Source organism: Taurulus bubalis (assembly GCF_910589615.1).
Source record: "Taurulus bubalis genome assembly, chromosome: 3".
Classification (NCBI taxonomy): domain Eukaryota; kingdom Metazoa; phylum Chordata; class Actinopteri; order Perciformes; family Cottidae; genus Taurulus; species Taurulus bubalis.
This window is the reverse complement of record NC_136591.1, coordinates 22,709,989-22,729,124: the sequence shown is the minus strand read 5'-3', so window position 1 is coordinate 22,729,124 and position 19,136 is coordinate 22,709,989. Positions and strand designations below refer to the sequence as shown.

At 40.5% G+C, this 19,136-nt stretch overlaps 1 protein-coding gene across 1 annotated transcript; it reads left to right on the top strand.

Moving 5' to 3' along the window:
- Positions 1–861: 861 nt before the first annotated feature.
- Positions 862–17,990, top strand: arhgap18 (Rho GTPase activating protein 18; the record flags this gene model as incomplete). Its single annotated transcript, XM_079215351.1, has 18 exons — positions 862–995; positions 7,470–7,722; positions 8,586–8,721; positions 9,313–9,395; positions 9,615–9,767; positions 10,307–10,370; positions 11,064–11,182; positions 12,124–12,195; positions 12,340–12,433; positions 12,615–12,706; positions 13,368–13,445; positions 13,599–13,758; positions 14,008–14,090; positions 14,181–14,387; positions 14,675–14,809; positions 15,750–15,871; positions 16,077–16,132; positions 16,264–17,990. 18 exons carry the CDS (start codon positions 862–864, stop codon positions 16,353–16,355), a joined length of 2,133 nt encoding a protein of 710 aa, XP_079071477.1. The 3' UTR covers positions 16,356–17,990.
- Positions 17,991–19,136: the final 1,146 nt, after the last annotated feature.

Below are 19,136 nucleotides of genomic sequence, written 5' to 3'. Positions count from 1 at the left end.
TGACTCTGACCTTCGGGGACATTTCTTTGTCTGGCCTTAAGAATCTCCTTAGATTGTTTTGGCTGTATGTTTATGAAGACGCTCCAAGAAGTGTGAACGTATGTTTATGCAGAAGTGTGTGACTGTGCACCTAATAAGCAGATGCACTATGTCAATATTGACAGAAAAGTATTTGAGTGGTTTGTTGATTTATCTCTGAAAGCACCTTTCAAAAATTATGTATATCATCTTTGTAAGGTGCTTTCATAAATATACATATATATACAATTCTTTATGTATATTTTTGGGGACATTTTAAATATATATATATATATATATATATATATATATATATATATATATATATATATATATATATATATATATATATATAAAATTTGTTTCATCCGTGGGCAGTTATTCTTTCAGCCCCAGGGTCAACTAACGATTATTTTCTAGATTAATTGTTTGTTCTATAAAAGGATCCCAAAAAATAAATGGCCAATAAATAATGTATTTTTTATTTTTAAAAGCATCCATGGAAGCGTTACACCAGGAAATAGTCTGTACCACCTTCGAGCAGCAGAGGGCGTCAAGCCAGCTATTAGTTGTTGCCCCCGTGGTCTCAGCCAATCCCCGTGCAGCGCTGTATCTGTAGTCCCGCCCTCTCGTCCTGCCTCGCAGACACAAGTTGTGGAGAAAGACGAGAACTAAAAAGAGACGGAGGGGAAGAGGGAGCGGGACAGTCTGATGTCAGCATGAGTCGGCAGCAGAACAGGCCCGCGATGGAAAGCAGTCGATAGAAAGATCGATAGAAATATATAAATAGGTGGATGTCAGCTGTGCGTGAGTGAAGCAGAAGGCGACAGAAGAAGGAGAAACATGAGTCGGCAGCAGCAGCAGTCCCAGGGAGTGGTTTTAACGGGTTACCACAGCAACGCGGAACCGTTGCCGAGAACTGGACCGTGTGCACCCAACTGTCCGTCAGTCCAGGACCACGAGCCCACCGTGCCCAGGTGTGTGTGTGTGTGTTTGTGTGTGCGCACGCAGTTGAAATATAGCGATTTAAAAGGGGGGCAGTTGTAGCTAACGTTATGAGAAGCTGGTGAGGGCACAGTGATAGTTTTATTATTTTAATAAAGCTGATCCGAATGTGTTTTGAATGAAAGCCACAGTTCAGTGTGTAAACTGCATCCTGCTGGACAGCCCAACAGTAACTTCCGAGCATAACTTTCTTAATTGCAATTTATTGTTTTTGGTTTTCCATGATGAAGCCAACTCCGCCCTAGCTTGGCCTTCTGGGTGTGTTTTCCCCTTTTACCACATTCCTAATCAGCACATCAGCTAGTTAACCTTGACTTTGTTCTACTAGTCCAGATTTGTTTTGCAAGGTTGGTTATATAATCCTCCTGTCCCACCGCGGGTCTAATGGTAATCAAAGGGAGAAACTATTATTTTGTATCTGTGTTTAATGTCTGCTATATTAAACAGCCACTTTGTTGTTGGACGATGGTTGAAAGTATCTAGAGCTGTAGATTATTCAATTAGTCAACCAACAGGAAATGTACCAGCAGCTATTTGGACATGTGATTTAGGCATTTAAGTCATTTGTTAATCAAGTATGATAAATGTGTGATGGTCCCAGCTCCCAAATGTAAGGAGTTGCTACTTTTCGACTATAGCTGGTTAATACAGGCTGTGGGAACTTGTTACGGACCCTTTTCTCTATTTTCTGACATTTTGTTTTACACCCTTGTCTCTTTGTGCAGTACAATATACTAAGTCTGCAAGTACGCCTTATTTTCATTTATGAAATAACGCATTATCAGTTTTTGCAGTTAATCGTTTAGTCTATTACATTTGTGGGGAAAAACATCACACATTCTCAAATCCGAAATTTTACATCTTCATATGTCTTGTTTTGTATGGTCAAGCGCCCAAAACTTAAAAATAATCAGTTCACAGTGATAGGAAACACAGGAAAGCATCAAGTCACCACATCAGCTAAAGTCGGCATGATTATTCACACTCAACTAAGAACTTAAGATATTAAAAAAGAAAGTGTGATATAATTTTAGCAGAGAGAAATACAGATGGATACAAAGGAAGGCGGGGAAAAGCAACATGAAGTGTCTCAGCATGGTGTTGGGACACAGAACAGTGTCAATGCTTCTCGGCATCCAGATTCTCAGAGTCTTCTTATGTTTTTCTTCCAAAAAATACTTTGTGATTTGGTGTTTTTATGCCGGCTGCAGAGAGCAATGCCCGACAAATTGGATTACTCAGTTAGGCTGAGGTGTTGTTATTATATAAACCTTTCAGTGAGCCCTGAACTGTATCGAAACATCTGCACTTGTGTGGTTTCTCCATTCATTTATCACGATACGTAATTTTCAAGGCATGTGCTGTCTCAGAGGAAACACTTAAATGGGACCTGAGCGTACATGGAAACAACTGTACAGTAAAAGTGTTTTATTTATAGCGAGGCACACTTGTTTATCCGCTCAGGCTGGCTGGCTGTGTGTGTCCAGGACATGTTTAGAGGTGTGTGTGTGTGTGTGTGTGTGTGTGTGTGTGTGTGTGTGTGTGTGTGTGTGTGTTCCAGATGGCTTGACCAGCTCTCTATAAAAAAAAAACAGTATCAGGTTACAGTCTGCCTTTGTCTCACCTCCCACAGCAGAGTGTGTGTCCTGTCTAGGTTGATGTGGAGGCTTAGTTTTGTAGTCATTGTTTCCCTTAGAGTCAGGAAATGGAAGACAGAAGGACATAGATGGACACACAGAAAGCGTCTTCCCTTTACCAGCATGGGACATCCGACATAAGGAGCCTGCTGAGGCCACGTGTCCCATGGGAGTCATGCACATGGACGCTTAAGTTAAGCTTTCAGGGGAAGCGTCTTCCTGTTGTATTTTCCATTGTTGTAGTAGGAACCAGTGCTTCCTCTATGCGGCGTGACTTAGTCAGTGGGCACACATGGTTTGTATTAATTCACCGTGTGATGCAACAGACCCCGGCAGCAGAAACACAACGCTGCACAGGAAATGACATTTGCAGAAAGGAAGACGGGCTGTAAAAGGTTACAAGATGTCAGAACAGCTATATAGGCTGCATTGAAACAGTAATTGAGTACAATTTGGTTTGTAAAAATAACGACTGTAAACAAGCAGAAGCACAACATAGTCCAGAGAAACCGATGGCAAGAGAGACAGCCCCAAAACTGGAGAAATATGGTGCTAGGCGGAGATGGAGGCAGACAAATTCACACACCCTCAGCTGCCCATTGTTTACTTTTTCAAGCTTCCAAACTATAAAATCTGATCTTCCATCTCCAGAGGTGGCGGAAGTTCTGGTACTTGAACCAGTGAACCTTCTTCCTGAGAAACATATTAGGAAGATTGATACCACTCGCTCATGTACAAGTAAATATGAAAACTCTGTTTCCTTTCCGCAAAAGTAGTGCTACCACCTTTTCAAACTTTTACTAAATGGGCATTATCAGCTAAATGTAAATGTGCTGAACATGCAGAATCGGCCTTTTACCTCAATGTTTAGTTGGGAGCTTTGTCACTGAGTGGTATTCTATAGACACACTCGGGTCATGGAGGCTTGAATAGTTGACTGAGTTCACTTCCTCAGGTCTTGACTCACATTCAACTCATCAGTGCTGAAGTTGCTCCTTGTTGAGCGATACCGTTTCCTTCTATTCCTGTTTGCACCTCACAGTGGGGGATTTACTTTAACCAGACGTTTTCTCAACACACACACTCCTTCTTTGTTGTTAGCGCTAAGTAGCTGATAAAAGGTGTAGCGGATAAAGGTACAAAGAGTAGAACAATTACACACACAGCTGCTGCACTGTTTTCCTTTTTCAAGGTGAGAATGTGTTTGTTTTACTCACAAGGGCAGCCCACCTGACCTCTGTTAGCGTGTGTGTGCGTGTATAAAAGAGCTAAGTCGTGTGTATCGTTGTTTGTAAAGCTTAGAATAATTTGTTTGCATTATTGAGTGCGTTTTTTTTCCACTTTTGTATTTTTTATAAACTAAAATGGCCTCACTCAAAAAACACACACCTTATTTTGGCCAACTCATTTAGAGGAAGCACGCCTGTCGTGCTTTTGAGGTTGACAAATCGTCGAGTAGTCAACAATAATTACTTGGATGATGCAACGCTTAATTTTTAACGTGGTTGTTAATATGTTTTCTATTACCAGATCAGAGTTGAATGGAGAACGAGCTGTCTTAGCCAAGTTCAGAGTAAGTGCCTCGGGTCGTGTCACAATCTTTTAAATCCAGTTAATAGTTACATATTTCTTGTCAACTTTGGATCTTTGCGGTTGGTCAGGCAGATTTCATCTGGGATTTCATCTGGGCTAAAATTTGGCTTAATTTACCACAAAAAAAAAATATAATAAGTTACAGACATCACTTTTCTAATTTAAGTCTATGGGGAAAGTTTTCGCATCATTTGATCGACCCAGAACTTATAGTTTCACTTCGTGGCCACGATTTGCTTCAGAGCCCGACGCTCTTCCTAGGGCTTGATATTTAGACGCAGCTGTGCATTGAGCCAAATGCTAACGCTACCATTGGCAACATCCTTATATTGACAGTGCTAGCATGTTGATGATTATCAGGTTTACCATGTTCTTCATCATAGTTTACCGTGTTAGCATGCTATTACTAATCTGCACTAAACCTAAAAACAGATGTGGCTGATTGTCATCAGTTTGCAATAAGCCAAAAAAATTGGGAAAATAAATTGACCTGATGATTGTGACGGATGAAAAGTTAAGGGATTCATCCTGTGGGGAGCATGACTGTCTGAACAAAACCTCATGGCAAGTCATCTGGCAGCTTGCCCTTGACCCATGAAGCTAGCGTGGATAAACTAATACAATGTAAGATCAGTGTGAACACACAGATAACAAGCTATCATACTTTGAATTTAACACTGATTGTGTGTGTGTGTGTGTGTGTGTGTGTGTGTGTGTGTGTGTGTGTGTGTGTGTGTGTGTGTGTGTGTGTGTGTGTGTGTGTGTGTGTGTGTGTGTGTGTGTGTGTGTGTATCTCTGATTAATGGTTGTGTCCAACCGTTCTGTACTACTGCACTGTAGCTCTGGATGAAGGTCAATGATTAACTCCTGATGTGTGTGTCTGCCAGGTTCAAATCTGCTTCCAAGTGAAACAAATCTTCTCTGGTACTTCAGAAAAACAGATTTCTGATCACACAGTGCTATGTTAAGATCCTACTGGTATGAGGGGGAGAAGGAGAGGAGATGGTACTGTAAGTATATATATATATATATATATATATATATATATATATATATATATATATATATATATATATACACACACACACACACACACACACACACGTATGTCCCCGGCGAGGAGAGGAAGTGGAAAAGAAAAGAGATTGGTGGAGAGGAGAAGGTCAATTGTTGTTAAAATAGCTGATGTTTTTTGTAAAAAAACTGATCAAAGCATAGTTTTTTTTTTTTTTAATGGTTTTATACACTGTGTGTGAGGCAGGAAGCCAGCCAGCCAGCCAGCTGTGGTATGTGGCCTTGGCTCCCTGTGAACCCTCAGTGTAATGCTCCATTGTTAATTCCAAATTAATTAATATGGCACATCAACTCGATGCTATTCAGCCTGACTGCCTGGCTTCGTATGCTGTTTTTAAAAGTGTGACGGTACTGTCTTCAAAGTTAAATAGAAACTGAACCAATGGAGTGACGCATTACTTTAAAAGGGTACAATCTTGACCTGTAACATAAAGGCGCGTTCATGTTGTGGCTTATTTGCTTCAAGGCAGTAACAGCTGACGCTGGATATATCAGCTGTAACTGTGATCCATGACTTGATAGGGCTCAATGTTTAACAACCCCACTGACGAATATACAGCTGTGTTTGGATAGTTGAGACTGAACTGAGGATTGTTGAGGAGGGGAAAGAATGATAACAACCTTCCAGCTTGATTCGGTGTGGGACACAGCAACCGCAAACTGGCTGGCAGCTCCCCCATCAGTCAGTTGTACTATAATAACTGTGTTCTTCCTGAAGGGCCCAGAATCAATCGCTTCTGAACAAACCTTTTTTGAAAGATTTCTTTCAGGTTGTTCAAAGGTTTTTTTTGTGACATAAAGGGCTTCGTTAAGAACCCTTTACATCCAAAGAAACCTATTTTTTTCGGAAGAAAGAGTTCTTCAAGGATTCTTGAAATCCCACAACTGAACCCATACAACCCTAAAAACTGATTGTGAACCGTGATTGTTGTGGGTCTGTTCTGCACCTCATGAGCCTTGGACTTTTAGGGTTCTAGATGAACCCTGATAATTTCAAAGGGTTCTCAGTAGAACCCACTCAGTGGATTCTAGATGAAACCCTTGGAATATGAAAGGGTACTTGGTAGAACCACCTGCGTGGGTTCTTGTTAGCATTGCAGTATGGTCGCCCTGTTTGTGTTGTGTGGTCATGTTTGTGGACGGCTCACAGACTTAATGAAGTCAAAAAGATGTTAAAGGTCACAGTAAATGCAGTTTTATGTAGGACAAGCGTTGTAGAGTCACCGAGTCATGAGTTCTGGACAAAGACATTGCTGTTGAGTTTCAAATGTATTGTTTTGGCGCTTTGGGCACCATAAGCCTAGTGCCATATCGTCCCATTATATTCAGAAGAAGGTTTTAATATTCTTCTTACTGCTTTTTTTATTTGTTTTTTATTACTGTTTTACTGTTTATTTATATTACCTGATTTTGATATTTTTATCTACTTGTGAGCAATGCTGCTGTAATCCTGTAATTTCCCCACTGCGATACTAATAAAGGATTATCTATCTATCTATCTCTCGGGCCGATTTTCTTAAACTAGGCAGCTTTCACCAAAACGATGTAGATTGATAAATAGAGGAAACGTATGTATTTATGATGTTTGGTTGAACTGTCCCTTTAAGGCCTCCCATGCAATAACTATTAAAGCTATTACATTTGTGTCACAACAACACTAGTATACTGCATGCTGAGATGAGCTGGCTGTGTGAGAGCCGCTATTCTTAGTCCTTGCTGATGTTCTCCTCGCCTCGGCTGTCTGTCTGACTATCTGACAGTGTTGTGTCAAAAAAAAAAATCTATCTTTTTTGTCATGGCAATATTAATTAGTCTTTTAAAACATTGCTGTGTACACTTCTCTTTACAAAGCACAACACAACTGGTTCTCAGACAATCTAGCATTTATGATCCAAGTATGTTTTTACGATAGCCGTTGGTACGAGGCTCCATCACAGCGTCGCTGGTAAACAAGGTCTAAAGTGCACAGCAATAACAATGTTGGTTTTGTTGGAGTGTTGGTCAGATTTTGACGTGTTTTGTGTCTTTCTACCTGTCTAACTTCCCTGTCTCTGCCACCACCTGTCGGTCTGTCTCTCTCTCTCTCTCTCTCTCTCTCTCTCTCTCTCTCTCTCTCTCTCTCTCTCTCTCTCTCTCTCATAGCCGCAGAACAGGCCACTACACCGTTCAACAGAACCAGAGCACACATGGAGACAGATCTGGGCTTTCCACCACCAACAGCAGTACAAAAACCCCCAGCACTGACCCACCATCACTACTCGCTCACCCCAGGTCTCAGCCCTCCTACAGCCCCAAGCCAGGCTCCAGCCCCAAGCCAGGCTCCAGCCCCAGACACAGTCCCAATCCCAATTCCAGGTCCAGACCGCGGCCACCGTGTCAGCGCAGCAACTCTCAGGTAGGCCGAGAGTGATGTGAGACAGTTGACATTTTTATTTTTCAACCGTGGGATTCTTCTCTTTGGAGGAAATCTTCTGCACTGTGTTTTCCAGAGCAGAAGTTGTAAATGAAACAGTGTCCACTGTACTGTGATTTTGTTCTGCTGTCTTTAGTCTCTCAAAGTTTGTAATTTGCACTGCTGCTGTATATGATTTTAAAATGGTAGAAAAACAACTACGAAAGAAAACGCATAAAAAAAAGTTGTCACCATTCTGACGGCAATGCAAAAATCTTTTAGCGTATTTCTGTGGAATTCAACGTTTATTCTAATAATAATGCTTTAATGGTAATTACCATTCCAGTATTGTTGTTGCGTTTCATTTTACTCTGGGGTGGTTGGATTCACAGGCAACTAACTAACTCAGGATAAGAATGTCTGCCGTAAATGTCTAGATCGTAACTGATAACATTTTACAGGGGGTTTGGTTGGCAGATATACAATTGTTGTCCCTCATAAATTTAAAGTAATTAACGGCTCTCTGGGAGGCTGTACTTTCAGTCTAAGTGGCGATTGCTCTGAGAGTGAGCTCAATAACAACATGGAGGCTCAGTAATAACCCGTGTGTGTGTGTGTGGCTGTGTGGCTGTGTGTGTGTGTGTGTGTGTGGCTGTGTGTGTGGCTGTGGCTGCAGAGTCAGTTTCAAATGAGACTTAGTCAAACCGGCTGTAAATATTGTGTGTTTTTTATTTTGTTTATCTGATCAACAAAAGCTTTCGTCCAGGACTGAAACAAGATATGAAACACGAATGGGAACTTGAAACTGAACGGTGAAATCCTCATTTGTATATATGTATCCTTGCGTATCTTCACATGTATCGCAGGACTCTCTGGACGAGCTGGAGATGGACGACTACTGGAAGGAGGTGGAGAATATCACCAGCTCTGGGGGAGAAGCAGGGAGGGGAGAAGGTGGAGGAGAAGGGGAAACGCAGGAGGAGCAGCAGAAAATTCCTGAGGGTAGGATACGCCGTGTCCATGGATAGACCAGAAAGAGACACGCATTTCCCCTTTTCGTTCATCTGTTAGTGGACATAGACACTCATTGTGTATTTTTATTCTTGATTTACAAATTCTTCTTCCAGAGGACATAGTAGTGGCAGAGTTTGATTATAGGCAAGTTTGGGCATGCGTTTCCAAACATGGCCGATTACAAGACAATGGGACGCTGAACACAGACAATGTACAGTTAAAAAGGTAGAATAAAGTGTAATGATCCGAAGAGACTATTATAAAATGTAATTACTATTATGTATTTATCAAAATTACACTTCCAGCTCGGACTTAGGGAGTCTCGTCCTGCGTTAGAGGTAGGTGTGTATTTACGTGGGTTTTATAAATACTTTGTTCTCTGCCGCAAACACACACTTCCTGTATAGAGTGTTTGTCCTGTCTGTGGTTACACCTTTCCCTTTCCTGCACCTGTAGAATTGTGTCTCGCATGCAAATGAGACTTTTGCCATCTTTCGCCCCCTTTCCTTCATTTTGAGTCACAACATTGTGATAGTGAAAAATTAAATAAAGTCTTTTTTCTCTCATTTTCTCTTTCAGAAGGCGAACAGGAGGAGGCGTGGCTTACAGAGGCGGGACTAGCACGGCTGTTTGACGATTCACTGGCAGCTGACCAGGATCAGGTGTTAATCAAATCTGTCCTTTATTGAAGTCGTTAGTCCAGGTTGAGTCATAGATTATCAGTGATTATACTGTTTACTTATGCCATGCTCTATACCTGCTTATATGAGTGAGAATGTATTTTGATTTTTTTTTTTAAAGACTTTCGCTAGGTGGAGGGATATACTGTATAGACATGAAACCTATTGACTCATGCTTCGGTCCGATGGATTGACTGACAGGAAGAAGACAACGCAGTGTTCCTGTCCACACTGACCAGATCTCAGGTGGCGGCGGTAGAGCGCCGTGTGACATCACTACAGCAGACGTTGCTACGGCGACGCAACAGGCATTGCGTTCCCGATGTTAGGGATATATTCAGACCTCCGGAAAAAGTGAGGGGATGCACACACACGCACACACTCGAGCAATCCCTTCATGATCTCTTCCCTCTCTGAAGGCATGAATAGAACATCCCACCACAACAAACAATTGAGATATTTCCTTCTTTTTTTTTAAACCACAAAGGAAGTGGTCACAACTAAACGTGCATTTATTGTTAATTCTCCAGTCTGGGGGCAATCAGTAACCGATTACCAAGCGTTTTTTTACACCACCAAATCCACCACCACCAAGTCCCTTTAATACTCTGGATTCATATGCATATTCAACATATTAAAAGTATATTTACTTGGGTAATTTGGGTAGAAGTAAAAGTATTACTGCTCTGAAACTACTCCGGTCAGCAGAATTTTGAACAAAAAGTCTTGCACATTTTTTCACTTGGACACACAGTTTGTCCACTAATTAACAGACAAGATAATATGTAACATGAAAAATGTAACGAGGAGGGGGAGAGGGAGGTGAATATGTTACTGGTTGAACGAAACTCTGCATGCTGTACAGTTATGTGTCTCTGTGTTATCTGCCGCAGGATGAGGAGCCGAGTAAACTCAAAGAGGGAAGTGAGAATGGACAAAAAGATGTCACTTCAGCTGGTGCGTGCAACATACTCCTACACACACACACACACACACACACACACACACACACACACACACACACACACACACACACACACACACACACACACACACACACACACACACACACACACACACACACACACACACACAGACATGTAATGTGTGACTCACCATAGAGAATGAACAACTGAGGCCCAAATAAACATCTGCCTAGGAACTCCAACCCACATCTTGTAAATATTAGAATACAAATCCTGAAATGTGATCAGTTATGTGATGAAATACAATTGGATACAGCACAGCACAAATTTTTTTTAAAGCGTACAAAGTTCAGCAGATGTTTATAGGAAGGGTTTTTTGTGGCTACTATAAAAATGGACTAATATTTTCACCATTCCTGATCTTCACGATCGGAATGATTAACTTTTTTATATAGTATATCATTTAAAATGTGTGGGAAAGTAAAACCGTTTGGCTTCTATCCAGCAATAGAGAAGTTGTAGGCCCAGAACAAGCAGCAGGCTGCTCTTTCTTACTTTTTGTGCCGCAGTGACTTAAACACTGTGTGGCATTAACGACATTAAGACGCATTTAATGTCTGGTTCTGTTCATATACAACTGTACTTTGCCTCCAGTACATACACACATTTGTGCATCGCTTCTTGTGTGGTCGTATTTTTGATTTCTTCCTGTGTGACCCCGCAGAAGCTGAGACGGAGCTGAACGTTGAAGTGGCATTTTCGGAGCAGGCGCTCACTTACAGGGACAACCACCAAAGGTTAAAGGTCACCACTAGACCTAACTCACCTGATGACAAACTACCAGTGAGTCACATACCAGCACACAAAGCATATGTGCACACATTTCCTCAGCTGTGTGTTTGTGTGTTTATTTAATGATACACTGAGCCAATGGTTTGGCTACAACAATTAAACTGCGTGTCCTGATTTAATGCGTTGGCATGCAATCTCACTGTGTGCCCCTTTAACTTGCTCTTTGCGTTCTTTAGTGCAGGGTCATCTGAGGGCTTGTATTGATAAGGTATTAATTGCTGTGGGTCAATGATCACCATAGATAGCAGACAGACATCTGACAACAAAAATCAAACAACCTCACTATACAGGATTATCGTTTGTCACACCAAGTTGGGCACGTTTAGGTGTGACAATGTCTGTGTTGCACCTAAATGTACTGTAATTGGATTAATTGTTAAAATAGTTGGGTAATAGCTGGGTTGGATGTTGTTGGTCTCGCAGTTTTACAACCAAACAAGTATCTACTTTAGGACCACGGTTTTTACGTTATGCTCCATCTACATTATTACATTATTTTGTTTTTTAATTCTTTAATGTGTATTTGACTATGCTCTTTTAACAGCTCACGATGAAAAATGCTTTTCAGTTTTAGTTGAGTAAGGTTTTATTGTGTTGCCTTGTTTGACCCTGTAATGTATTAACAACAGGATATCAAGCAGATAAATGTTAAATCCAACAACATACATTATAATATGTATTGTACAGTTAGTCTAATGAGCATACATTATGGCACACAAGTTGCAGAAAGCAGCATTTGTATGCGCAGTTTGAGTGTCTGTATTGACATCTGGTGGTTAAAGCTGGTATCACAGTCCAGATTAAACGTCTGGAGTCACTTCACATGCAATTCATTCAATTCAGTATGACACAACACACCATTCGTTTAATGGAAAATTAAATTCAGTCAGAAATTAATTTTGCATGACACTCCCTTTGTCTCTCGTCTCCAGAACTTTAAGCTGCTGCAAGACAAAACCGGTCAGACCAGAATAGGAGATCTGTCTCCTCTGGATATGAAAAAGGTATGTTGTTATGATTCATGTCTGTTTATTTTATGAAACCTTCATGAGACAAAGTACCCAATAAGAAATTAGTTAGTAGAGTTGTGCTTAAAACCAGTTACTATTTATTGTGTATATATATATATATATTTCTATAATGCTCAGGTGAGAAGATTAGTGCTGGTGGAGTCGACTGCTCTGTTCGACACAGCTGGAATAGACCTGAAGGCGCACAAAGCTGTCAAAGTTAAGACTAAAGGTAAACATGAACACACACACGCATATAATAAACAAAAAGAGTAAAAACAGCAAAAAGGAGCTTTTATGCAAACCGTCGTAAATAGCTAAACTGAATACAAATTAGTAAGTTTTCCAGGCAAACATGCAATTAATGTGCTGTATGAAGATGTTTGGCTAAATATTTGTGTGTGTCTGCGCAGAAAGTGGTCTTTTTGGTGTTCCCCTTACCACTTTATTGGATCAGGACCAGAGGCGGGCTGCTGGGACCAAAGTGCCATTCATACTGCAGAGAGTGAGTGAGCACATTGTTTTTCATGGATAAAACTTAAGTTTCATCGATGTCCCCTCAGTGTTGCATGCCAGGGAGAGAATACTGTTGTAACTATTTTTCCCCCAAATACTCTTGATTTTTTTAAATGTATTTTGTGCCTGAAAAGCATATGTGACTCTCAATTATTATTGAACCGCAACAGAGCTTTTATTTGGACTCTGAATATTTTGGTTAGCCGTTTTTTTTTTTTCTTTGGGCCCTCTGCAGTCTGCTCGGTATTTAGATTGAGGAAGTTTGAACTGATTCGTCAGCTGATATTTCAACAGTGCTAACCTTACATCAACCCTCCATTTCTTTTCTTTTTTTACATTTTAAGAATAGCTTTTCCTCACCAACACACCTTTAATACACATTCATATTCCATCACTGAAACAGGAACTTGTTTCTATTCAAATCTGCACACATTTTGATGCTCAGCTTCCAGTTTTTTTTAACAATGACTGGTAATTTCTTCTATTCTTATTCAGCTGTTTCTCAGAGGGATCTTTGTACAGTGTTTTGTTCTCCATGTACAAAACCCTTCACGCAAAATAACATCTATTTATAAAGAGGACTTTTTGCAACCTAAAAAAAGGCAATCCTAAAGTATTTATCTCTCTATCTCTCTCTCTCTCATTCCTAGCTTATGAGTCATATTGAGGAGGAAGGATTAGACACAGAGGGGCTGCTACGGATCCCTGGAGCGGCCATCCGAGTCAAGGTGGGTTAAAGCGTTTCACCTCTACAGACACATTGTAACATTTTCAAAGTTAGGTTTGTAGCGTTGTAAAGAAAAGGTCGATCCTTGTCCTTGAGGATGATAAAGTAGTGAAACAATCTCGCCTGTGTGTTCCCAAATCTGTCCCCAATCCAGGCGCTGTGTCAGGACCTTGAGTCCTCTTTCTACGATGGGGTGTTTCAGTGGCAACAGTTGAAGCAGCACGATGCCGCTAGCCTTTTGAAGATGTTCATCAGGGAGTTGCCGCACCCACTGCTGACTGTGGAGTACCTCAACGCATTTATTGCTGTCAACAGTACGTTTTGTTTTTTTGCACATTAATAAAAATATTTCTGTAAATGCGCCAGAGTTAGCCAAGAGGCTATTTTTAATCTGTAGTCCCGAGAAGCTAAAAAACTAATCTAAAAACAGAAATAAGTATAATTAAATATTAAAGCGTTCGTGAATATTAAAGCGTTCGTGAAGTATTCTGTAAAATCACGGGAGCTTTGAAGCCTTGATTACTTGCATTAAGCGTTTCTGTGCACGTGTATGTTTTTTAAAGAGCTCCCCACCAAGAAGCAGCAGTTGCAGGCTTTGAACCTGTTGGTCCTCTTGTTACCTGAGGCCAATCGGGACACCTTGAAGGTATTACAGGAGCTTCACGTTTCACCTCCGTAAATAAGAAACCTTTTGACTTGTTCTATTATAAATGTTATTTATGTTTTCCTCCCCTAGGCACTAGTCGAGTTTTTCAAGCGCGTGATTGACCACCAGGCCAAGAATAAGATGACTCTCAACAATGTCTCTGTTGTCATGGCACCCAACATCTTCATGTTCAAAGGCTTTCGATCCAAGGTGACGGAGCAACAGGAATTCTCTATGGCAACCAGCACAGCCAACATCGTCCGGCTGCTGACTCGATACCAGAATCTTCTCTGGACGGTGAGTATCAAAAAAGAGCCCTCGGCCATTAAAATCCCCACCAGAAACAAACTGTACATGTGTGACCATGTCGACACTTATAGCTGAAATCAATGGGGAACATTGTTTGTTAATGCATCCTGATTAGACACAGTTACTCCCCAAATCCTCTATAGAATGGAGGATGGCACTGTGTGTACCAAGGGTATAAGTGTGTGTGTGTGTGTGTGTGTGTGTGTGTGTGTGTGTGTGTGTGTGTGTGTGTGTGTGTGTGTGTGTGTGTGTGTGTGTGTGTGTGTGATCTCCAGATCCCCAAGTTCATTATGACCCAGGTCAGACATCAAAACATGGAAAGCCATCGGAAACAAAATAAAGAGAGGGCCATGAGGAAGCTGCTGAAGAAGATTACCACAGACAAACCGTCTGATAAAGCTGTTCCTGAGGTAGGAGGTTTGATTTATTAAAAAAGAACACAGACATAAACACTAAAATAACATAAATAGTCAATAATCCTATTACATAATGTGCTTATGAGAGATTGCGATTGTAAGATTCACAGTAGGTATTTTGATGCATTAAACAACGTAACACTTGCTGCACATTATTGTGACACTTATTGTTACATAATAATATACATTGATTGAAATGTTATCAAGCTGGAGCTTGTTTCACTGTCTGCCTCAACTCCATTGTTGCCAGTAAAGGTCACATGCCACATGCAGCAAAGGTTTGCCCACATTTTAAGTGTGCTGGATGAGTAAATCATAGCTAAATATAAATAATAAGACACAATAAAAACCTTAATATTTGCAATTTGAAACCAACCAGTCATCCGATGGTTGTCATAATGAGTAGGTCAATGCTATTTATCACTATATTCTATTGAGAAACAGTGACATCTAGTGGTGCTATGTAAGACTGTTTCTACTGGGTAAAACTGTTTCCCATGGTGCAACATGTGGAGTCAAATACAGGACAATCAGTCACACTGATGCAATGGGTTTCACCCTTCCATCTATACAGTATATTAATTTTTAATTGGATGTATTTAGTAATATCTAATGAGCACAACAAGTTGTTCTGTGGAGCTCATTAGATATTACTAAATACATCAATTTAAATATACTGTACAGACAGTCTTCTTGTAGGTCTTTGCCAAACAGGCTACTATGTTCTAATACTGAAACACAGCTAGTCTAGCAGAGTAGAGCAGGGTGTTTGGAGTTTATTAAACAAAAGAGCAGGAATTCATCCAAGTCCACATTATTGTCGTCTGAAGTCTCCGTCTCTTGTGTGTGTTGGGGACAGCGTTTCATTGCAATGCGTTTCTGGCGGTGTGTGATCGACTGTATGTTTTGTTGTTCTGTCTGTGTTTGTAACCAGGAGAGTTCACAGGGATTCATTCGAGTTCAAGCGCCACAGTTCAGTAAAGTGTCCATGGCAGTTCAGCTCACCGAAGAGTTGCAGGCTGCGGATGTCCTAACGCGCTTCCTCAGCCAGGACAGGTTGTGTGTGTGTGTGTGTGTGTGTGTGTGTGTGTGTGTGTGTGTGTGTGTGTGTGTGTGTGTGTGTGCGTGTGCGTGCGTGTGCGCATACAGTCCTCGTACAAATACACACGCAGCATTTGTCTTGACTATACACAACCTGGCCTCTCCCTTCGTATCTCCTTGACTCTTCCTCTTCTTTATTTCTCTCTCTTTGTCCTCCCAGTTCAGTGGCAGTGAAACGGGAAGAGCTGTGTCTCTATGAGACTGGTGGAAACATCAGTAAGTCCTGCTCCGATTTAACATTGGACTATAACAATGTTTATATGTTGTATATTCTCTTGAGCCAAGAGGCCTAATGGTAAAAAAAAAGTGTCTCTCTCCGCCTCTCATCTTTATATGTCGTCCCTCAGAGGAGAGATGTCTAGATGGTGAGACGTACATGAAGGACCTCTTCCAGCTGAACCCGACAGCCGAATGGGTCATCAGAGCCGCGCAGCGATAAACTCCTTCCTACCGCCGTGCCCTGCTGTATGATGGACTGCTAGAAATTGTTCCCACGGTGTCCCACCTGGTTCTCTGTGGTTTCTGCTGGTTCTGGACACTCTCACCAATAGCATTTTTTTTAATACACGATCGGCTGTATGGTTTCACATAGCTGGTTTGCCCTGAAAACTGACCCAAAATAATGCACGTAGGCACATGGTAGTTTTCAAACGTACTTTTTTAATGAACTTTGTGTTGCAAAGTATTCTCTACTTAATTGAACAACCAGATTGTCAGACAGGAAAAGGGAAAATGATGTGCTTGGATTTACAATAACGCACTCTGACCTTATTTCCACCCTGTCTTATGCTACATGTATGAATTATGGGCCTGGCGTACCACTAGCATAATGTTTCAGACAGTTGTCCGGGTGAAAGAAAGCCACTTGACCTTGACGTCTCTGGAGGCCTGACTAACCACTTTTGCACTGTGCTGGAAATATACCATTTCTCCCAGTTTGTCACCGCAATTGAGCCATAACATTGTGATTCTTTATATTGTGTGATACTGGAAGTATTGCAGTTGTGTACTGTAATTTATTTGCCACTAATCACTTTGATGTGTCCGCAGTAATAAACTGAAATGATATAGTTTTGGACAAAAAATAAATATTTAAATTCTGTTGAATCATGAATCAAATGCATAACATAAATACACAATTTGTTTTAGACCTACTTTTGAGAACATTGGCTTTTTCTTTATATATCATTTTAATAAAAGTCCTTCACTGTAAACAGGACGTATGAACATTGGAGTAAATGTTTGTGTATGTTAGGAGGTCCAAAACTGAGAGGGAGCTTCAGAGGTGATAAAGTACTACTGTACTGTGAGTTATATGAAAGGAACGGTGACCCCATAACCTTTTATAATAATGACCTCACCGATGACTAACCAGGGCACGCAATGATGACATCACTGTCTTTAACAAGACATTAATATTGCTGTACATTATAACTTTATAAACTGTTGATGTTGGAGTGTGTTAATGTGGGAGCCATCGTCAAAAACTGCTACTCGCTAGTGTATCAATGTCAACACACGTATTTTGTGTGTGTATATTGCCTGTGTGTTTGCAGGCATGTACTTCATCAATTGTCTCACAATTATTTTTCCAAAGACGTGATCATTTTATAAAAAAATGTAGTGCTGACTGTTTAAATTGCCTTCAGTGATACACTCTCACATAATGGGTATGTGGACACGTATACTTTCTTTTGTTTGGCTCTGTAATCTTCACAGTCTGGATGACAATTGATATAATGCACTGACGAAAGTTGCATTAACCTAGGAATAGAAAATCTCCATTTTTATCTTTTTTGGCACATAGCTGTGCTTCTCTTGGCTGTCAACGAAACTAATTGGATTCTATGTGGTTTCTCTCAGTTTCCACAGCCTGTGGAGGAGTCAAACCACACAGATAGTTCTCCTGTGTGAAAGCTGAGGAGTACAAATAATGTGTCACTTTTTGAACTAAGTCACTCCCTGCCTTGTATTATCTTGTTTACTGTGAATGTCTTTCCCCCATAAAATGATGTATTTATTGTATTATTGCCTCTAATATGACCACTAAATAGCCTGTAAATAAAAGTGCAGTTACTACCATGTCTGCTGGTACGAGTGCTTGTGTACGCAAAGGACCTAAAAGAGTGCATGCACAAAGGAAACATCTGTTTGTTGTCTTTGAATTGTGTGTGTATTTGTGCTTTTTTAATATGGTGGCTCATTTCTGTCACTCAATATTCTCCAATGTTTAACGTACAGACCTCCTTACAGTAACTCCCCTCGCTTCATCAGGTTGCTGACAGCCTTGATCATTTCCTGTGAGAATTAATGGCCCCAGTAAGTCCAATGGTTAGAGTGCTAATGGTTTTAGTGGGGCTTATAGAGCCTGAGCCGTAGTGCACTGGTTCACTACGGGTCACAGACGGACACCAGATTTAACAGAGCATAGTCCCCTGTCCTCCTCAAGCTAGTTGAAGTGGATCCTGACTGCAGGGGTCATATAGTGTTTTGGATTGAATTGTGTAAACTATTATTAATGCTGAAACCATGATGCTACATAACAATATTACAGCCAATTCAGAAAAGAACAAGACATATACTGTATATGTTATTATTTACCTGATGCTGGGCCTTACATGAAATACATAGATACCTTTGTAGTCTACCATTTCAACAGTGATATAAGTAAACTCATACATTTTATATTGTGTTACTTTTAAATTTACTTTGTAATAGTATCTTATCTGTTTTATTCTCAAATATTTTTACTGTGCTCTTGAAATAACAGCTATCAAGTCTGTGGTTATTTATGTTAGTAAAAAGAGTTGTGTAGATATACTGCTATTATACATCCATTGGTCACATCTTATAAAGCCTCCCTGCAGCTTTCATTGATTATGGTAACAGTATTTCATTTTATTATTAGCAACACATGTTATACCGGACTACCATTATACAAATAATAAGTATCTATATCAATTGTGAATCTTCTATATTTCGGATGTATACTAATAACGTGACCGACACATACTGCTCCCCGTTGCTGTGTCTACGGTGTATAGAGCAAACATGTAAGTCGCTTTGGAAAAAAGCGTCAGCTAAATGAAATGTAATGTAATCTTCACAACGCGTTTTGGTGTCGTGGACAAACCGTAGACCGTGTGTTAGTAGGGACAAACCCAACAACTAGAAATATAACTGTGTACGCTCCTGAATGGCTGACACATCTTTGCAATGC